Source organism: Parambassis ranga, chromosome 2 (genome assembly GCF_900634625.1).
Source record: "Parambassis ranga chromosome 2, fParRan2.1, whole genome shotgun sequence".
Taxonomy (NCBI): Eukaryota; Metazoa; Chordata; class Actinopteri; family Ambassidae; genus Parambassis; species Parambassis ranga.
In genome coordinates, this window is record NC_041023.1 from 306,966 (window position 1) to 320,047 (window position 13,082).

At 52.9% G+C, this 13,082-nt stretch overlaps 3 protein-coding genes across 4 annotated transcripts in view; 2 read left to right on the forward strand and 1 right to left on the reverse strand.

Moving 5' to 3' along the window:
• LOC114432281 (sorting nexin-9-like) overlaps window positions 1–5,092 on the forward strand; it is a 6,119-nt gene extending 1,027 nt beyond the window's left edge. The window contains exons 4-17 of the mRNA XM_028400188.1: window positions 40–136; window positions 204–348; window positions 1,477–1,561; window positions 1,652–1,777; window positions 1,852–1,969; window positions 2,042–2,172; window positions 2,258–2,361; window positions 2,429–2,532; window positions 2,858–2,935; window positions 3,014–3,090; window positions 3,180–3,269; window positions 3,390–3,504; window positions 4,748–4,839; window positions 4,924–5,092. Of these exons, the coding sequence (XP_028255989.1) occupies window positions 40–136; window positions 204–348; window positions 1,477–1,561; window positions 1,652–1,777; window positions 1,852–1,969; window positions 2,042–2,172; window positions 2,258–2,361; window positions 2,429–2,532; window positions 2,858–2,935; window positions 3,014–3,090; window positions 3,180–3,269; window positions 3,390–3,504; window positions 4,748–4,839; window positions 4,924–4,971 (1,410 nt within the window). The 3' untranslated portion in view covers window positions 4,972–5,092. The remainder of the gene's footprint in view (window positions 1–39; window positions 137–203; window positions 349–1,476; window positions 1,562–1,651; window positions 1,778–1,851; window positions 1,970–2,041; window positions 2,173–2,257; window positions 2,362–2,428; window positions 2,533–2,857; window positions 2,936–3,013; window positions 3,091–3,179; window positions 3,270–3,389; window positions 3,505–4,747; window positions 4,840–4,923) is intronic.
• A 474-nt stretch (window positions 5,093–5,566) lies between these two features.
• Window positions 5,567–8,863, forward strand: ackr3b (atypical chemokine receptor 3b). Its single transcript, XM_028399794.1, has 2 exons — window positions 5,567–5,827; window positions 7,245–8,863. Exon 2 carries the CDS (start codon window positions 7,261–7,263, stop codon window positions 8,347–8,349), a length of 1,089 nt encoding a protein of 362 aa, XP_028255595.1. The 5' UTR covers window positions 5,567–5,827; window positions 7,245–7,260; the 3' UTR covers window positions 8,350–8,863.
• A 321-nt stretch (window positions 8,864–9,184) lies between these two features.
• LOC114432001 (frizzled-7-A-like) lies at window positions 9,185–13,059 on the reverse strand. Of its 2 annotated transcripts, XM_028399747.1 has the most exons (5): window positions 12,924–13,059; window positions 12,628–12,810; window positions 10,576–12,553; window positions 10,335–10,473; window positions 9,185–9,820 (listed from the first exon to the last, which is right to left on the reverse strand). In XM_028399747.1, the coding sequence occupies exons 2-3, from the start codon at window positions 12,643–12,645 to the stop codon at window positions 10,874–10,876; spliced, it is 1,698 nt and encodes a 565-aa protein (XP_028255548.1). In that variant the 5' UTR covers window positions 12,646–12,810; window positions 12,924–13,059; the 3' UTR covers window positions 9,185–9,820; window positions 10,335–10,473; window positions 10,576–10,873. The 2 variants fall into 2 exon arrangements, with proteins under 2 accessions (XP_028255548.1, XP_028255547.1); XM_028399746.1 differs by having other exon boundaries at window positions 12,628–12,965.
• Window positions 13,060–13,082: the final 23 nt, after the last annotated feature.

The window sequence follows — 13,082 nt, forward strand, 5'->3', positions numbered from 1 at the left end:
AGCTCCTCTTCCTCACTTGGGGCTGTTTCTGTTTTTTAGGTCTGCAATGTCAGCGGTGAAGGAGGCGCTGGCTCCTGGTCGGGGGGCGGGGCTTCTGTCACTAACACTGACCAATGGGACGGCCGCACACCAACAGGTGAGGTTTGGTCTTAACTCGCATTAACAAAGATTTCCAGCGTTATAATAAACCCAACTCCCTGCAGCTCTCGAGTATGACGACGCTGAGTGGGACGACGACTGGGATGACCAATCAGTGAGCAGTTACCATGGCAACGATCAGCTGGAGGTTGAGGGTGGGGCTTCAGGACGGGGTCTCCAGGGGCCGTCTGTCAAGATCTCCCTCAACAAGTAATGACATCGCTTACATACACATGAACTGAGAGAGTGACATGTCAGTACATGTCAGTAGGTGTCAGTAGGTGTCAGTAGGTATCAGTAGGTGTCAGTAGGTATCAGTAGGTGTCAGTAGGTATCAGTAGGTATCAGTAGGTGTCAGTAGGTATCAGTAGGTATCAGTAGGTGTCAGTAGGTGTCAGTACATGTCAGTGGGTGTCAGTAGGTGTCATTAGATGTCAGTGGGTGTCAGTACATGTCAGTAGGTATCAGTAGGTGTCAACAGATGTCAGTACATGTCAGTAGGTGTCAGTGGATGTCATTAAGTGTCAGTTGGTGTCATTAGGTGTCAGTAGATGTCAGTGGGTATCAGTAGGTGTCAGTACATGTCATTAGGTGTCAGTACATGTCATTAGGTGTCAGTAGATGTCAGTGGGTATCAGTAGGTGTCTGTAAATGTCAGTGGGTCGTAGTAAATGTCAGTAGATGTCAGTAGGTATCAGTGGGTGTCAGTAGATGTCAGTGGGTGTCAGTAGATGTCAGTGCATGTCAGTGGGTGTCAGTAGGTGTCAGTGGATGTCATTAAGTGTCAGTTGGTGTCATTAGGTGTCAGTAGATGTCAGTAGGTATCAGTAGGTGTCTGTAAATGTCAGTGGGTCGTAGTAAATGTCAGTAGATGTCAGTAGGTGTCAGTGGGTGTCAGTAGATGTCAGTGGGTGTCAGTAGGTGTCAGTAGATGTCAGTGGGTGTCAGTAGGTGTCAGTAGGTGTCATTAGATGTCAGTACATGTCAGTAGGTGTCAGTGGATGTCATTAAGTGTCAGTTGGTGTCATTAGGTGTCAGTAGATGTCAGTAGGTATCAGTAGGTGTCTGTAAATGTCAGTGGGTCGTAGTAAATGTCAGTAGATGTCAGTAGGTGTCAGTGGGTGTCAGTAGATGTCAGTGGGTGTCAGTAGGTGTCAGTAGATGTCAGTGGGTGTCAGTAGGTGTCAGTAGGTGTCAGTAGATGTCAGTAGGTATCAGTAGGTGTCTGTAAATGTCAGTGGGTCGTAGTAAATGTCAGTAGGTGTCAGTAGATGTCAGTAGATGTCAGTGGGTGTCAGTGGGTGTCAGTGGGTGTCAGTAGGTCTCATGTGTTCTCAGGTTCCCGTTTTCCAAAGGTCCGAGCCCAGAAGTCTTCCTGTTAGCCAGACCACCAGCTAACGGTAGAGACAGACTTCCTGTTTATGTGAGTTGGAAAGCTTTCGTTGTTTGTTTGTTGTCAAGCTTTGTTTTTCATGGCTGAGCTCTGATTGGCTCCTGTCAATCCTCCAATCAGACGGGAGACGTGGGCCCGGTCTGGTTGTACCCGGCATCTCCTCTGGACTGTGTGATTGCAGATCCGAAAAAAGAGTCCAAACTGTACGGGCTGAAGAGCTTCATAGAGTACCAGATCACACCCAGTGTAAGCCGCTGCACAGTCACAGCTGAGAAGTCGTACTCTGAAGGTCGCTGACGTAATAAAGTCTTCTCCCTCAGACGACCAACCGACCTGTCAATCATCGCTACAAGCACTTCGATTGGCTGTACGAGCGTCTGCTGGAAAAGTTTGGCTCGCTGCTGCCCATCCCCTCGCTGCCAGACAAGCAGGTCACAGGTGAGCCGGCGCTATGACAACCACACCTGTGTGCGCGGTGACGGCGTGTTTGAGTGACAGCTGTGTTTTCAGGCCGCTTTGAGGACGACTTCATCAGGATGAGGATGGAGCGCCTGCAGGCCTGGATGACGCGGATGTGCCGTCACCCCGTAGTCTCTCAAAGTGAAGTCTTCCAGCTCTTTATCACCTACAGAGACGAGAGGGTGGGTTAAGATGTTTCAGCCAATCGTGCGTGAGAATGTCTGAAGCCTCGCCCTGATTGGCTGAGGCAGTGTTTTGCTGTTTCAGGAGTGGAAGGCGGGGAAGAGGAAGGCGGAGAAAGACGAGACGGTCGGTCCGATGGTGTTCAGCCTGATTGAGCCGGAAGCTGCCGAGCTGGACGTGGTGCAGGTGTAAGTCCTGATCCTCTCACCTGAGCGCCCCGTCCCGCCTGTCTGACGTCTGCCTGTCTCTCTGCAGTGAACACAGGTGTGAGCTCTACAGCCGCTTCACTAGGTCCATGGATGATGGAGTCAGAGAGCTGCTGGATGTCGGACACACACACTGGAAACGCTGCACCGGCCGTCAGTACTCACACAGACACACACACTCTCTCATATACTCACACACACAAACACACTCACTCATATACTCACACACACAAACACACACTCACAGACACACACTCACTCACTCATATACTCACAAACACACTCACAGACACTCACACACACAAACACACTCGCTCATATACTCACACATACACTCACACTCACAGACACACGCACACTGGAAACGCTGCACTGGCCGTCAGTACTTACTGACAGTGACACAGACACACACACACTCACAGACACACACACACACACTCACACACGCTCATAACCTGTACCTCTCTGCGTTCACTAGCTTTGCCTAAAGAGTACGAGCGGATCGGTCGAGCCTTTAGAAACTTGTCGACAGTTTTCAGCAGCAGCAGGTATCCAGGTGAGGATTTCACATGTCTGAGTGTCCTTGAATGCACCACAGATTATAGCACTATATAAATATGTGTGTATGTTGAAGGAGAGGAGACACTGACGGACGCCCTGACAGCTGCTGGAAAAACCTATGAGGAGATCGCTCAGATAGTTGCTCAGCAGGTAAACACACACACACAGACACACACAGACACACACACACTCTCTTTACCTGTAGAATCATGTTTGGCTCACATGTTGTTTGTTTTTAGCCTCAGAAGGATCTCCACTTCCTGTTGGAGACAAACAGCGAGTATAAAGGCCAGCTGGGCTGTTTCCCAGAAATCATTGCAGTACACAAGGTACAGACTACTGTCAGTACATACACAGACATGAGGTGCAACCTGTGATCAAGGTGTGGGCGGGACTTCATGTACGAGGAGTGTCGCCTCACCTGTCTGCCTGTGTGTGTGTGTGTTCAGGCTGCGATTGACAAAGTGAAGGAAGCTGATCGCCTGATTTCTGCAGGAAAAATCACCAACAGTGACAGAAAGTGCATGAACCAGCGCGTCAGCTGCATGAGCTACTCACTGCAGGGTAACAGCTCCACACACACACACACAGCTCCACACAAACAAACACCACACCACACACAGCTCCACACACACACCACACACAGCTCCACACAAACACCACACACACACCACACACACACCACACACAGCTCCACACAAACACCACACACACACCACACACACAGCACACACACAGCACCACACACACACCACACACACAGCACACACACTAACCACACACACACCACACACACAGCACACACACAGCACCACACACACACCACACACACAGCACACACACTAACCACACACACACCACACACACAGCACACACACTAACCACACACAGCTGGAGGTTGAGGGTGGGGCTTCAGGACGGGGTCTCCAGGGGCCGTCTGTCAAGATCTCCCTCAACAAGTAATGACATCGCTTACATACACATGAACTGAGAGAGTGACATGTCAGTACATGTCAGTAGGTGTCAGTAGGTGTCAGTAGGTATCAGTAGGTGTCAGTAGGTGTCAGTAGGTGTCAGTAGGTGTCAGTAGGTGTCAGTAGGTGTCAGTAGGTGTCAGTACATGTCAGTAGGTGTCAGTACATGTCAGTGGGTGTCAGTAGGTGTCATTAGATGTCAGTGGGTGTCAGTACATGTCAGTAGGTGTCAGTGGATGTCATTAAGTGTCAGTTGGTGTCATTAGGTGTCAGTAGATGTCAGTACATGTCATTAGGTGTCAGTACATGTCATTAGGTGTCAGTAGATGTCAGTGGGTATCCACACACAGCTCCACACACAGCACACACACAGCTCCACACAAACACCACACACACACCACACACAGCACCACCCACACACACAGCTCCACACACAGCTCCACACACAGCACACACACAGCTCCACACAAACAAACACCACACACACACCACACACAGCACCACACACACAGCACACACACTAACCACACACAGCACCACACACAGCTCCACACACAGCACACACACAGCTCCACATAAACACCACACACACAGCTCCACAGCCACACAGCACCACACAAACACCACACACAGCTCCACACACAGCTCCACACACACACCACACAAACAAACACCACACACACACCGCACACAGCTCCACACAAACACCACTCACACACAGCTCCACACAAACACCACTCACACACAGCTCCACACAAACACCACTCACACACAGCATTGATTACAACACATCTCGCTGACGTGTGAAAACATCCTGACTCTGCTTCATCCAGCTGAGATGAATCATTTCCATAGCAACCGTATCTACGACTACAACAGAATGATGCAGTTCTACCTGGAGCAGCAGGTGACCTTCTACCAGCAGGTGAGGGAGGAGGGAGGGGGGGTGGGGCGTGGACACACGGGCCGATCTGTGACGGTGTCTTTTCTCTGCCCTCTGATTGGTCAGATTGCCGATAAGTTGAGGGAAGCTCTGAGCCAGTTCGCCACGCTGTGAGGACGTGGCCCGATGATGTCAGCGCCTGTTTAACACATTAAAGCCTTTTAACTGGAAGAATGCTGTGAACGTTATTTAACACATGTTAATGTCTTTTACACAATAAATGCTTTGTACCACCCGCTGAGCTCCGACTGTTCTTAGCTGAAGACGTTTGTGCTGCAGATGTTCTGCAGCTGGACATCAGGGTTCCTGCTGACCGGGCGTTTCCTGTGACCTTTAACCCCTGCACAGTGAGCCAGCAGGAAACCTGTCAGCACCGACCTTCCTCTGCAGGGTTAACAGACATATCTGAGCACTGTACTGTAGTTACCATGACAACATGCATCCTGCCTTTATCACCCAGACTGAAGCTCTGATGATGCAGAACTTCAGTTATTCAGTGGAAACCAGGAAGTAGTCACGTGATCCTTCAGCCGTGTTAAAGCAGACATCAGCTCAGCCTCTGCAGCACCTGCTGAGGGCTGTGTGCTGACGGAGCTCTGCTGCCCCCTGCTGGCTGTTAGCGGAACTGCACACACACTGATACTTTGTTCAGACACATTTAAAAGTGACACAACCTGCGGCCGCACAGGAAACAGATCTTCTTCTCCGGTCTGCTCTTCTTCTTCTTCTTCTTCTTCTTCTCCCCTCTTCCCTCTTCTTCTTTAGTTTTCGCTGCCCTTCTCCTACCACGTGACGTCAGTCTTGTTTGTTCACGCACCCCGCAGCGTCACCGTCCCGCAGCTCAGGCTGCAGTACCCGCACAGCCTCTGTGGGCGTTTCTTCTTCTCTGGTCACAGTGTGGAGTGAAGGGGAGCCCGTCAGACCGCCGCAGCCCGCCGGACCCTCCGCGCTGACCGGACCGGACTGAACCGTAAGTGACGTTATATGAGGTTCGACAGTTTGTAACAGAGCTCGTAGCTTGAACTTTTAACCCGTTAACACTCAAATCTCCACCATGACCCGCTCCTCCGCCGCCCGCCGGGCTCCCTCTATAACGGAGACACGGAGACAGTTTGGAGCTGCACGAACAGCCTTAGCCGGACCTCAACTGTCCTGTCCTGGCAGCCCAGGAGCAGGGGCAGCCCAGGAGCAGCCCAGGAGCAGGGGCAGCCCAGGAGCAGGAGCAGCCCAGGAGCAGCTCAGGAGCAGGGGCAGCTCAGGAGCAGCTCAGGAGCAGGGGCAGCTCAGGAGCAGGGGCAGCCCAGGAGCAGCCCAGGAGCAGCTCAGGAGCAGGGGCAGCTCAGGAGCAGCTCAGGAGCAGCCCAGGAGCAGGGGCTGCTGGCGGCCAGGAGGGAGCTGTCGGGGTGGGTCTGCGCAGGCAGCCCCTCAGGTGAACCGGAGCGAAGAGCGCAGTGTGTGGGATCCGTGGCCCCTGGTGAGCGGGTCCCTGTGAGGTGTATTAAGCCTGGTGGTGCGTTCAGGGCCCCGCTGGCTCTCTGCTCTCTGTGTTTCTGGGCAGAAAGGGTTGAAGGCTCAGACAGGAGATGAGTGTTGACCATGAGACCGTGGACCAGTTTCAGTGTGTGTGTGTGTGGGGGGGGGGGGCTCTAATTGTCTCATTGTTGCAGGAAGCTTTTATTTTGAAGGTCGTGACCTTTCAGTGTAAAGTGTCCTGTGGAGTTTTTATTGACCCTTTGTGTGGAGGTTCTTCTGCTGCAGCTGTCCGTCTCTTCTTCTGTGGTGCTGACCACTTTAATACCACTCACATCACATGAAGCAGCTTCTTATTAATCATTGATTAACTTTGTGAATGAAGCGATCACTTCCTGTTTTTAACCCTCAGGACTAACTGATGCTGACACAGGTGGACGTTCGTTGAGATGATCAGCTTTTCCTTGTCCTGTTCTTAGAGCTGCAGACATGATCAATACATCGACCTGACATGTTTTTAGCTGCCAGTCCGGCGTATTGATCGCTTCAGTTTATTAAGAGTCAATCAGCAGCTTCTTCTGTGTGCAGACAGGAAGTGTGGAACCGTAAAGCCTCCACTGATTTACACTCAGCACATTGAGGTTATTGATCTCTGATGATCTCACACTGACATCATTGTCTGTGTGGGTCCTACCCCCCTGTCCTCCGTCCATCTGTCCGTCTGTCCAGCTGCCTCCTCAGAGTGTGTGGTCAGGTCAGCTCAGGGTCAGCTCTGCAGGCAGAACACAGTCAATAATCAATAAACCTGATCGGTTGTGTTTCTAAAATGTTTTTTATTTGTTTGTTTAATTCTTGATTTTCCTTTTTTTATATTTCTGAAGTCACAAATATTGAAGACTTAACTTCCTGTTTTCCAGGCGTGACGTCGTCATCATGAGTCTGAGTGCCAGCGACCTCAGTGAGCTCATGGAGCTGTGGGAGGAGCTTAACCTGACCTTTGCTGACCCCTACAACCTCTCCCACGTGGAGACGCTGCAGTGCTCAGGGGCCGTCAGCCACGGGGCCCTGCTCCACGTGCTCGCTGTCCTCTACGTCTTCATCTTCCTGGTGGGGCTCGCTGCCAACGCCACGGTGGTCTGGGTCAACCTGCGCTCCGACACAAAGCGATATGAAACGCACCTGTACATCCTGAACCTGGCGGCGGCCGACCTGTGCGTTGTGGCGACGCTGCCGGTCTGGGTGACATCGCTGCTGCAGGGCGGGCGCTGGACGCTCGGACAGGCCGTCTGTAAACTCACCCACCTGGTCTTCAGCGTCAACCTCTTCAGCAGCATCTTCTTCCTCGCCTGCATGAGCGTCGACCGCTACCTGTCCGTCACGCTGTTCGCCGACACCCCAGACAGCCGCAGGAAGAAAGTGGTTCGACGCCTGATCTGCGTCCTGGTCTGGCTGCTGGCTCTGGCGGCCTCCCTCCCCGACACCTTCTTCCTGCAGGCAGCAAAGTCGGCACATCAGGACGGGGCCGTGTGCCGGCCGGTGTATCCGTCCGGTAACCCGTGGGGGTGGATGGTGGGCGTGCAGCTCAGCTTCTTCGTGCTCGGCTTCGCCATCCCCTTCCCCGTCATCGCCGTCTCCTACCTGCTGCTGGCTGCGGTCATCCCTCCCGGCTCGGACCAGGATCGGCGCGTCGGTCGACGGATCATCCTCACCTACATCGTGGTCTTCCTGGTGTGCTGGCTGCCGTTCCACGCCGTCCTCCTGCTGGACACGATGTCGCTGCTCGGCGCCCTGCCCTTCAGCTGCGGCCTGGAGAACTTCCTGGATGTGGCGCTGCACCTGACGCAGTGCTTCTCATTGGTCCACTGCTGCATCAACCCGGTGCTGTACAACTTCCTGAACAGAAACTACCGCTATGACCTCATGAAGGCGTTTATCTTCAAGTACTCCAGCAGGACGGGGCTGGCCAGGCTCATGGACGCCTCACAGGCGTCAGAGAGCGAGTACTCAGCAGGGCCGGCGTGAACGGAGCAGGGCGGGAACAGGTGTGACCTCTATATTCTGTGAATATGCTTTGATGGACACAGGAAGCTGCCGTCCTCCGCCTGAGCCACAACCTCAAAGACTCAAAGACTCTGATCATAGCGTCAGGGGAGGAGCTTCTGAGGGACCCAGGCCTCCATGAACAGCTTCTTTTATTCCAACTGTATCACATGTTAAATAAATGTCATACAAACATAAAACTAACATAAGTCTCACACTCCACCAGCTCCAGACTGAGCGGCTCCACCTGTGTGAGGTCACACCTGTCATCAGCTGCAGGTGTGACACCTCAATGACAGGCGGGGGGCGACAGGGAGGCGCCGCTCTGCCTGGACCCTGACATCAAACACTTCACAGCTCAGACCTCCAATCAGAGCCTGTGAACACACACACAGACACACACACTCACACAGACACACACACTCACACAGACACACACACACAGACACACACACACATACACACACAGACAGACATACACACAGACATACAGACACACAGACACACACACATACACACAGACACATACACACACACACAGACACACACACACAGACACACATACACACACACAGACACACACACACATACACACACACACATACACACAGACACACACACACAGACATACACACAGACAGACACACACACACACACACACACAGACAGACACACAGACACACACACACACACAGACACACACACACATTCACACAGACACACACACAGACACACTCACACAGACAGACAGACACACACACAGACAGACACACAGACACACACACAGACAGACACACACACAGACAGACACACACACAGACACACACAGACAGACACACACACAGACAGACATACACACAGACACACACACACACAGACAGACACACAGACACACACAGGCTCCCTTCTCATCAGCTTCTGTGTCTGTAGCTCTTCATAAGCTGCCTCTGAGCTCAGCCCTGTGTCAGACTGAGCGCGCTCAGTGGCGAGGTGAAGTCTTTAGATGATCGGGGTCCAGCAGGATAACAGCAAGCTAAAATTATCCATGGGCCTCATTCTGGACTCTGCGTCTCCATGACAACCGGAGCGGCTGTGGACCTGGAGACGCGCTGAGAATAAGAAGCGAGTTAAGAAAGACGAGGGGAGTTAAGGTAACCACGGCAACAGATCTGACCCCGCCGCGCTGTGGAACATGTTCCGGGCCGCTGTTCGACACACTGAGGGGTTTGTAAGCCCTCTGTGCAGGACTGCAGGTTAAAAACCTCCACTGAAGAGAGGCTGCCTTCAGGGATCAGAAGCCCTGACCGAGGCTCAGACCTGGTCCTGGTTTACACTGTGGAATGTGTCATGTGACTGAAGGTTCTCACAAGTAGACGCAAGCACCAGTGTGTTTGTGTGTTTGTGTGTGTTGTCTCAGAGATGAAAGGATCCGTTCCTTCTTTGTCACCCAAGTCTAAAAAACATGAAAAATACATGTATGAGTTCAGCAGCAAGAAAATCCACACAACAACAAATAAAAGGAAATAAAAGGAAACGTCGATTCAAAGGCTGTGTGTGTGTTAGTCTGTGTGTGTGTGTGTGTGTGTGTGTGTGAGTCACTCTGTGTGTGTGTGTTAGTCTCTCTGTGTCTGTGTGTGTGTGCGTCTGTGTGTGTGCGTGTGTTAGTCACTGTGTCTGTGTGTGTGTGCGTCTGTGTGTGTGTGCGTGTTTGTGTGTGTGTGTTAAGTCTCTCTGCGTCTGTGTGTGTGGTTCTGTGTGTATGTGTTTGTCTGTCCGTGTGTGTGTCTGTGTGTGCGTGTTAGTGTGTGTGTCTGTGTCTGTCTCTCTGTGTGTGTGTGTCTGTGTGTGTTTGTCTGTCTGTGTGTGTGTGTGTTAGTCTGTGTGTGTGTGTGTGTTAGTCTGTGTCTGTCTGTGTGTGTCTGTCTCTGTGTGTGTGTGTCTCTGTGTGTGCGTGAGTGTGCGCTGACCTTTGACTCGCTGTTGTTTACCACCACAGAAGAAGGAGGAGGAGAAGAAGTGAACAAAGTTGACCTCTGACCTCTTGTTTAGCCTCCAGCACATTCCTCACGTCCCGACACACATGCTGTCTCCGTGGTTACCAGGGTCCTGGAGTTTGAAATGAGTTGTTTAGACGTGTGTGTCAGGAAGAGGAAACACTAAATACAGTTCAGAGATAACACAAAGAAGGAGGAGGACGTCTGAACACACCTGGCTGCAGCTGGAGTCTGCATCAGCTGAACAGAGGCTTTTATTTTGAAAAGCAGGCAGGAAACATGCAAACCGAGGATTCTGCCTTCTTTTTATTTTAGAATTCATCACTTCATGTGAGAAAGTTCGAACTAAAACATTCAGCTGCTGGATCCTGACTGAGGTTCATTATAACAATAAAAGCGTCCTCATAAACCTGCTCCTCTGTGTCTGTATGAGAGCCAGAGTCCTCCAGAGTCCTCCAGAGTCTTTCAGAGTCCTCCAGAGTCTTTCAGAGTCCTCCAGAGTCCTCCAGAGTCTACACAGTGGACCGCCTCTCACAGAACCAGCGCCATGACTGGACCGTCTTCCCCGACCACATCCTGAAGCTGGACATGATCCCCGTGCTCATGGTCATCAGGTATTTGACCATGAACACGGTGAAGTCCGGCCTCACCGGTGTGAAATCTGCGGACGGGCACGGCACGGCGAAGAGTCTGCAGTTCTGAGTGAACCAGCTCCTGTCCCACCGCGGCCGGAGAGCCTGCTCATAGAGGCAGCAGGCGAGGACGGCGGTGGAGGACGCCGTGTGCAGCAGGCCGAACACGCCGTGTCGCATCATCAGCCTCTCCAGCCTCTCTGTTTCTGTGCCGCCACGCTTCATGACGGTGCGGATACGGAGGAGAGAGATGAAGCCGGCCAGCAGGAAGGAGGTGCTGGTGAGCAGGTAGACGGACAGTGGAACCAGGACGAAGAGTCGCAGTGCTCCCACGTCAGAAATGCCCACAGTGCACACACCAGTCAGCAGGTCGCCATCCACCTGCCCCGCCGCCAGGACGGTGACGGTCTTCACCGCAGGCACCGCCCAGGCCACAAGGTGGAAGTAGTGCGAGTTGGCCTCGATGGCCTCGTGACCCCATTTCCTCCCAGCGGACAGGAACCAGGCGAACGACAAGACGACCCACCACAGGGAGCCGGCCATGCCGAAGAAGTACAGGACCACGAACAGGAGGGTGCAACCCTCCCTGCTGGCGCCCTGAGCCACCATCTTGTAGCCAGTCACCTTGAACCTATCAACACACACAACTTCATCCCCCAGCAGGAAGCCAGCACCGTAGGCCGCTGCCACCATGAAGGAGCAGCCAGACAGGAAGACGATCGGCCGCTCCGGGTACCGAACCCGGTCCATGTCCAGCAGAGAGGTGAGGACAGTGAAGAGAGTGCTGACGCAGCAGAGAATGGACCAGACACCCACCCAGAGCCTACTGAACCTCAACTCCCCCTCATGGAAGTACATCAGTCCACCAGGCCTGGAGGCCTCACAGGGGGCACCGCAGTCCTTCACCCCAAGGAAGCGGTACTTCAGGTAGGCGGGCACCTGAAGCTCGGGGGGGCAGGAGAAAGGCTGTTGGGTTTGAAGGTATGGAGGCAGGGTCACATGCTCGGGGAGGTTGGGGGGTGGGTCAGAGGCGGGGCCATCAGTGGAGTTCTGACCCACACATATCTGTCCTGCGCCGTGGACCGGGAAGTTCTCACAGCGTAGCCGCTCTGGCCACGGGAAGCCAAACCGGTTCATCAGCGCCTCGCAGCCCCGCCGGGCACGCTCACACAGCGACCGGCAGGGCGGGATGGCCCGGTCCAGAACCGTGCAGACCGGCACATACATGGAGCACAGGAAGAACTGGAGGTCTGGAGAGCACTGGACTTGGACCAGTGGGTAGAACTGGTGCACTTCCAGCCCGGCGTCCTCCTGGTTGGTGTGTCCCATCAGGTTGGGCATAATGGTCTGGTTGTAGGCGATGTCGATGCACAGGGGGATGGAGACGGGCTGACAGAAGCCGTGGTCTGGGATGGAGATCCCTTTCTCCTGTTGGCCAGAGCATGGCAGGAAGAGGACCATCAGAGTGCAGCTTGTAGTCCAAACGCACCTCCAGGCTGTCCCCCATGCCATGACAGAGGACTCAGAGGACAGAGGATAGAGTCTGTCTCCACAGTGCAGCTGAAACCAGTTAGTCCAGATTTAGTGGATCATGAAGTCTGACTGAGTTCCAATCAGCAGGAAGTCCGCTGCACCTCCAGAGAGCCGATCATCCGTCACTCTGCCTCCACCTTCCACCTGCTCCCTGCACCAGCAGCAGGACGGGAGCTTTAAGACCCGGCTCAGCTGCCCGAGGATCCAATCAAACCCTCCATCTCTGCTGATTGGTTGGTGGGAGTGAATGATCCGTGGAATAATCCAGTCAAAACAAAGTCGATCTGTAACAAGCAGCAGAAACGTTGCTCTGTCATCAAAGCAGCATTAGCCTTAGCAGCTAGCTGTGTCATAATGTTTAATATGGAGACTAGCTAAGTTTAGTGCTAGTTCGCACAGGTGAGGTTTTATTAGCATCACTTTACGCAGATAAATGGATCGTTCAGCTGCGAGGACGCTGAGAGGCGTCACAGCGGCGGTCGTCTAAAAGTTCAGAAGACAGAAAGTTTGAGAAAAACAAAAACAGTTTTTAGGTTTATCGTATAAATCATCCGTC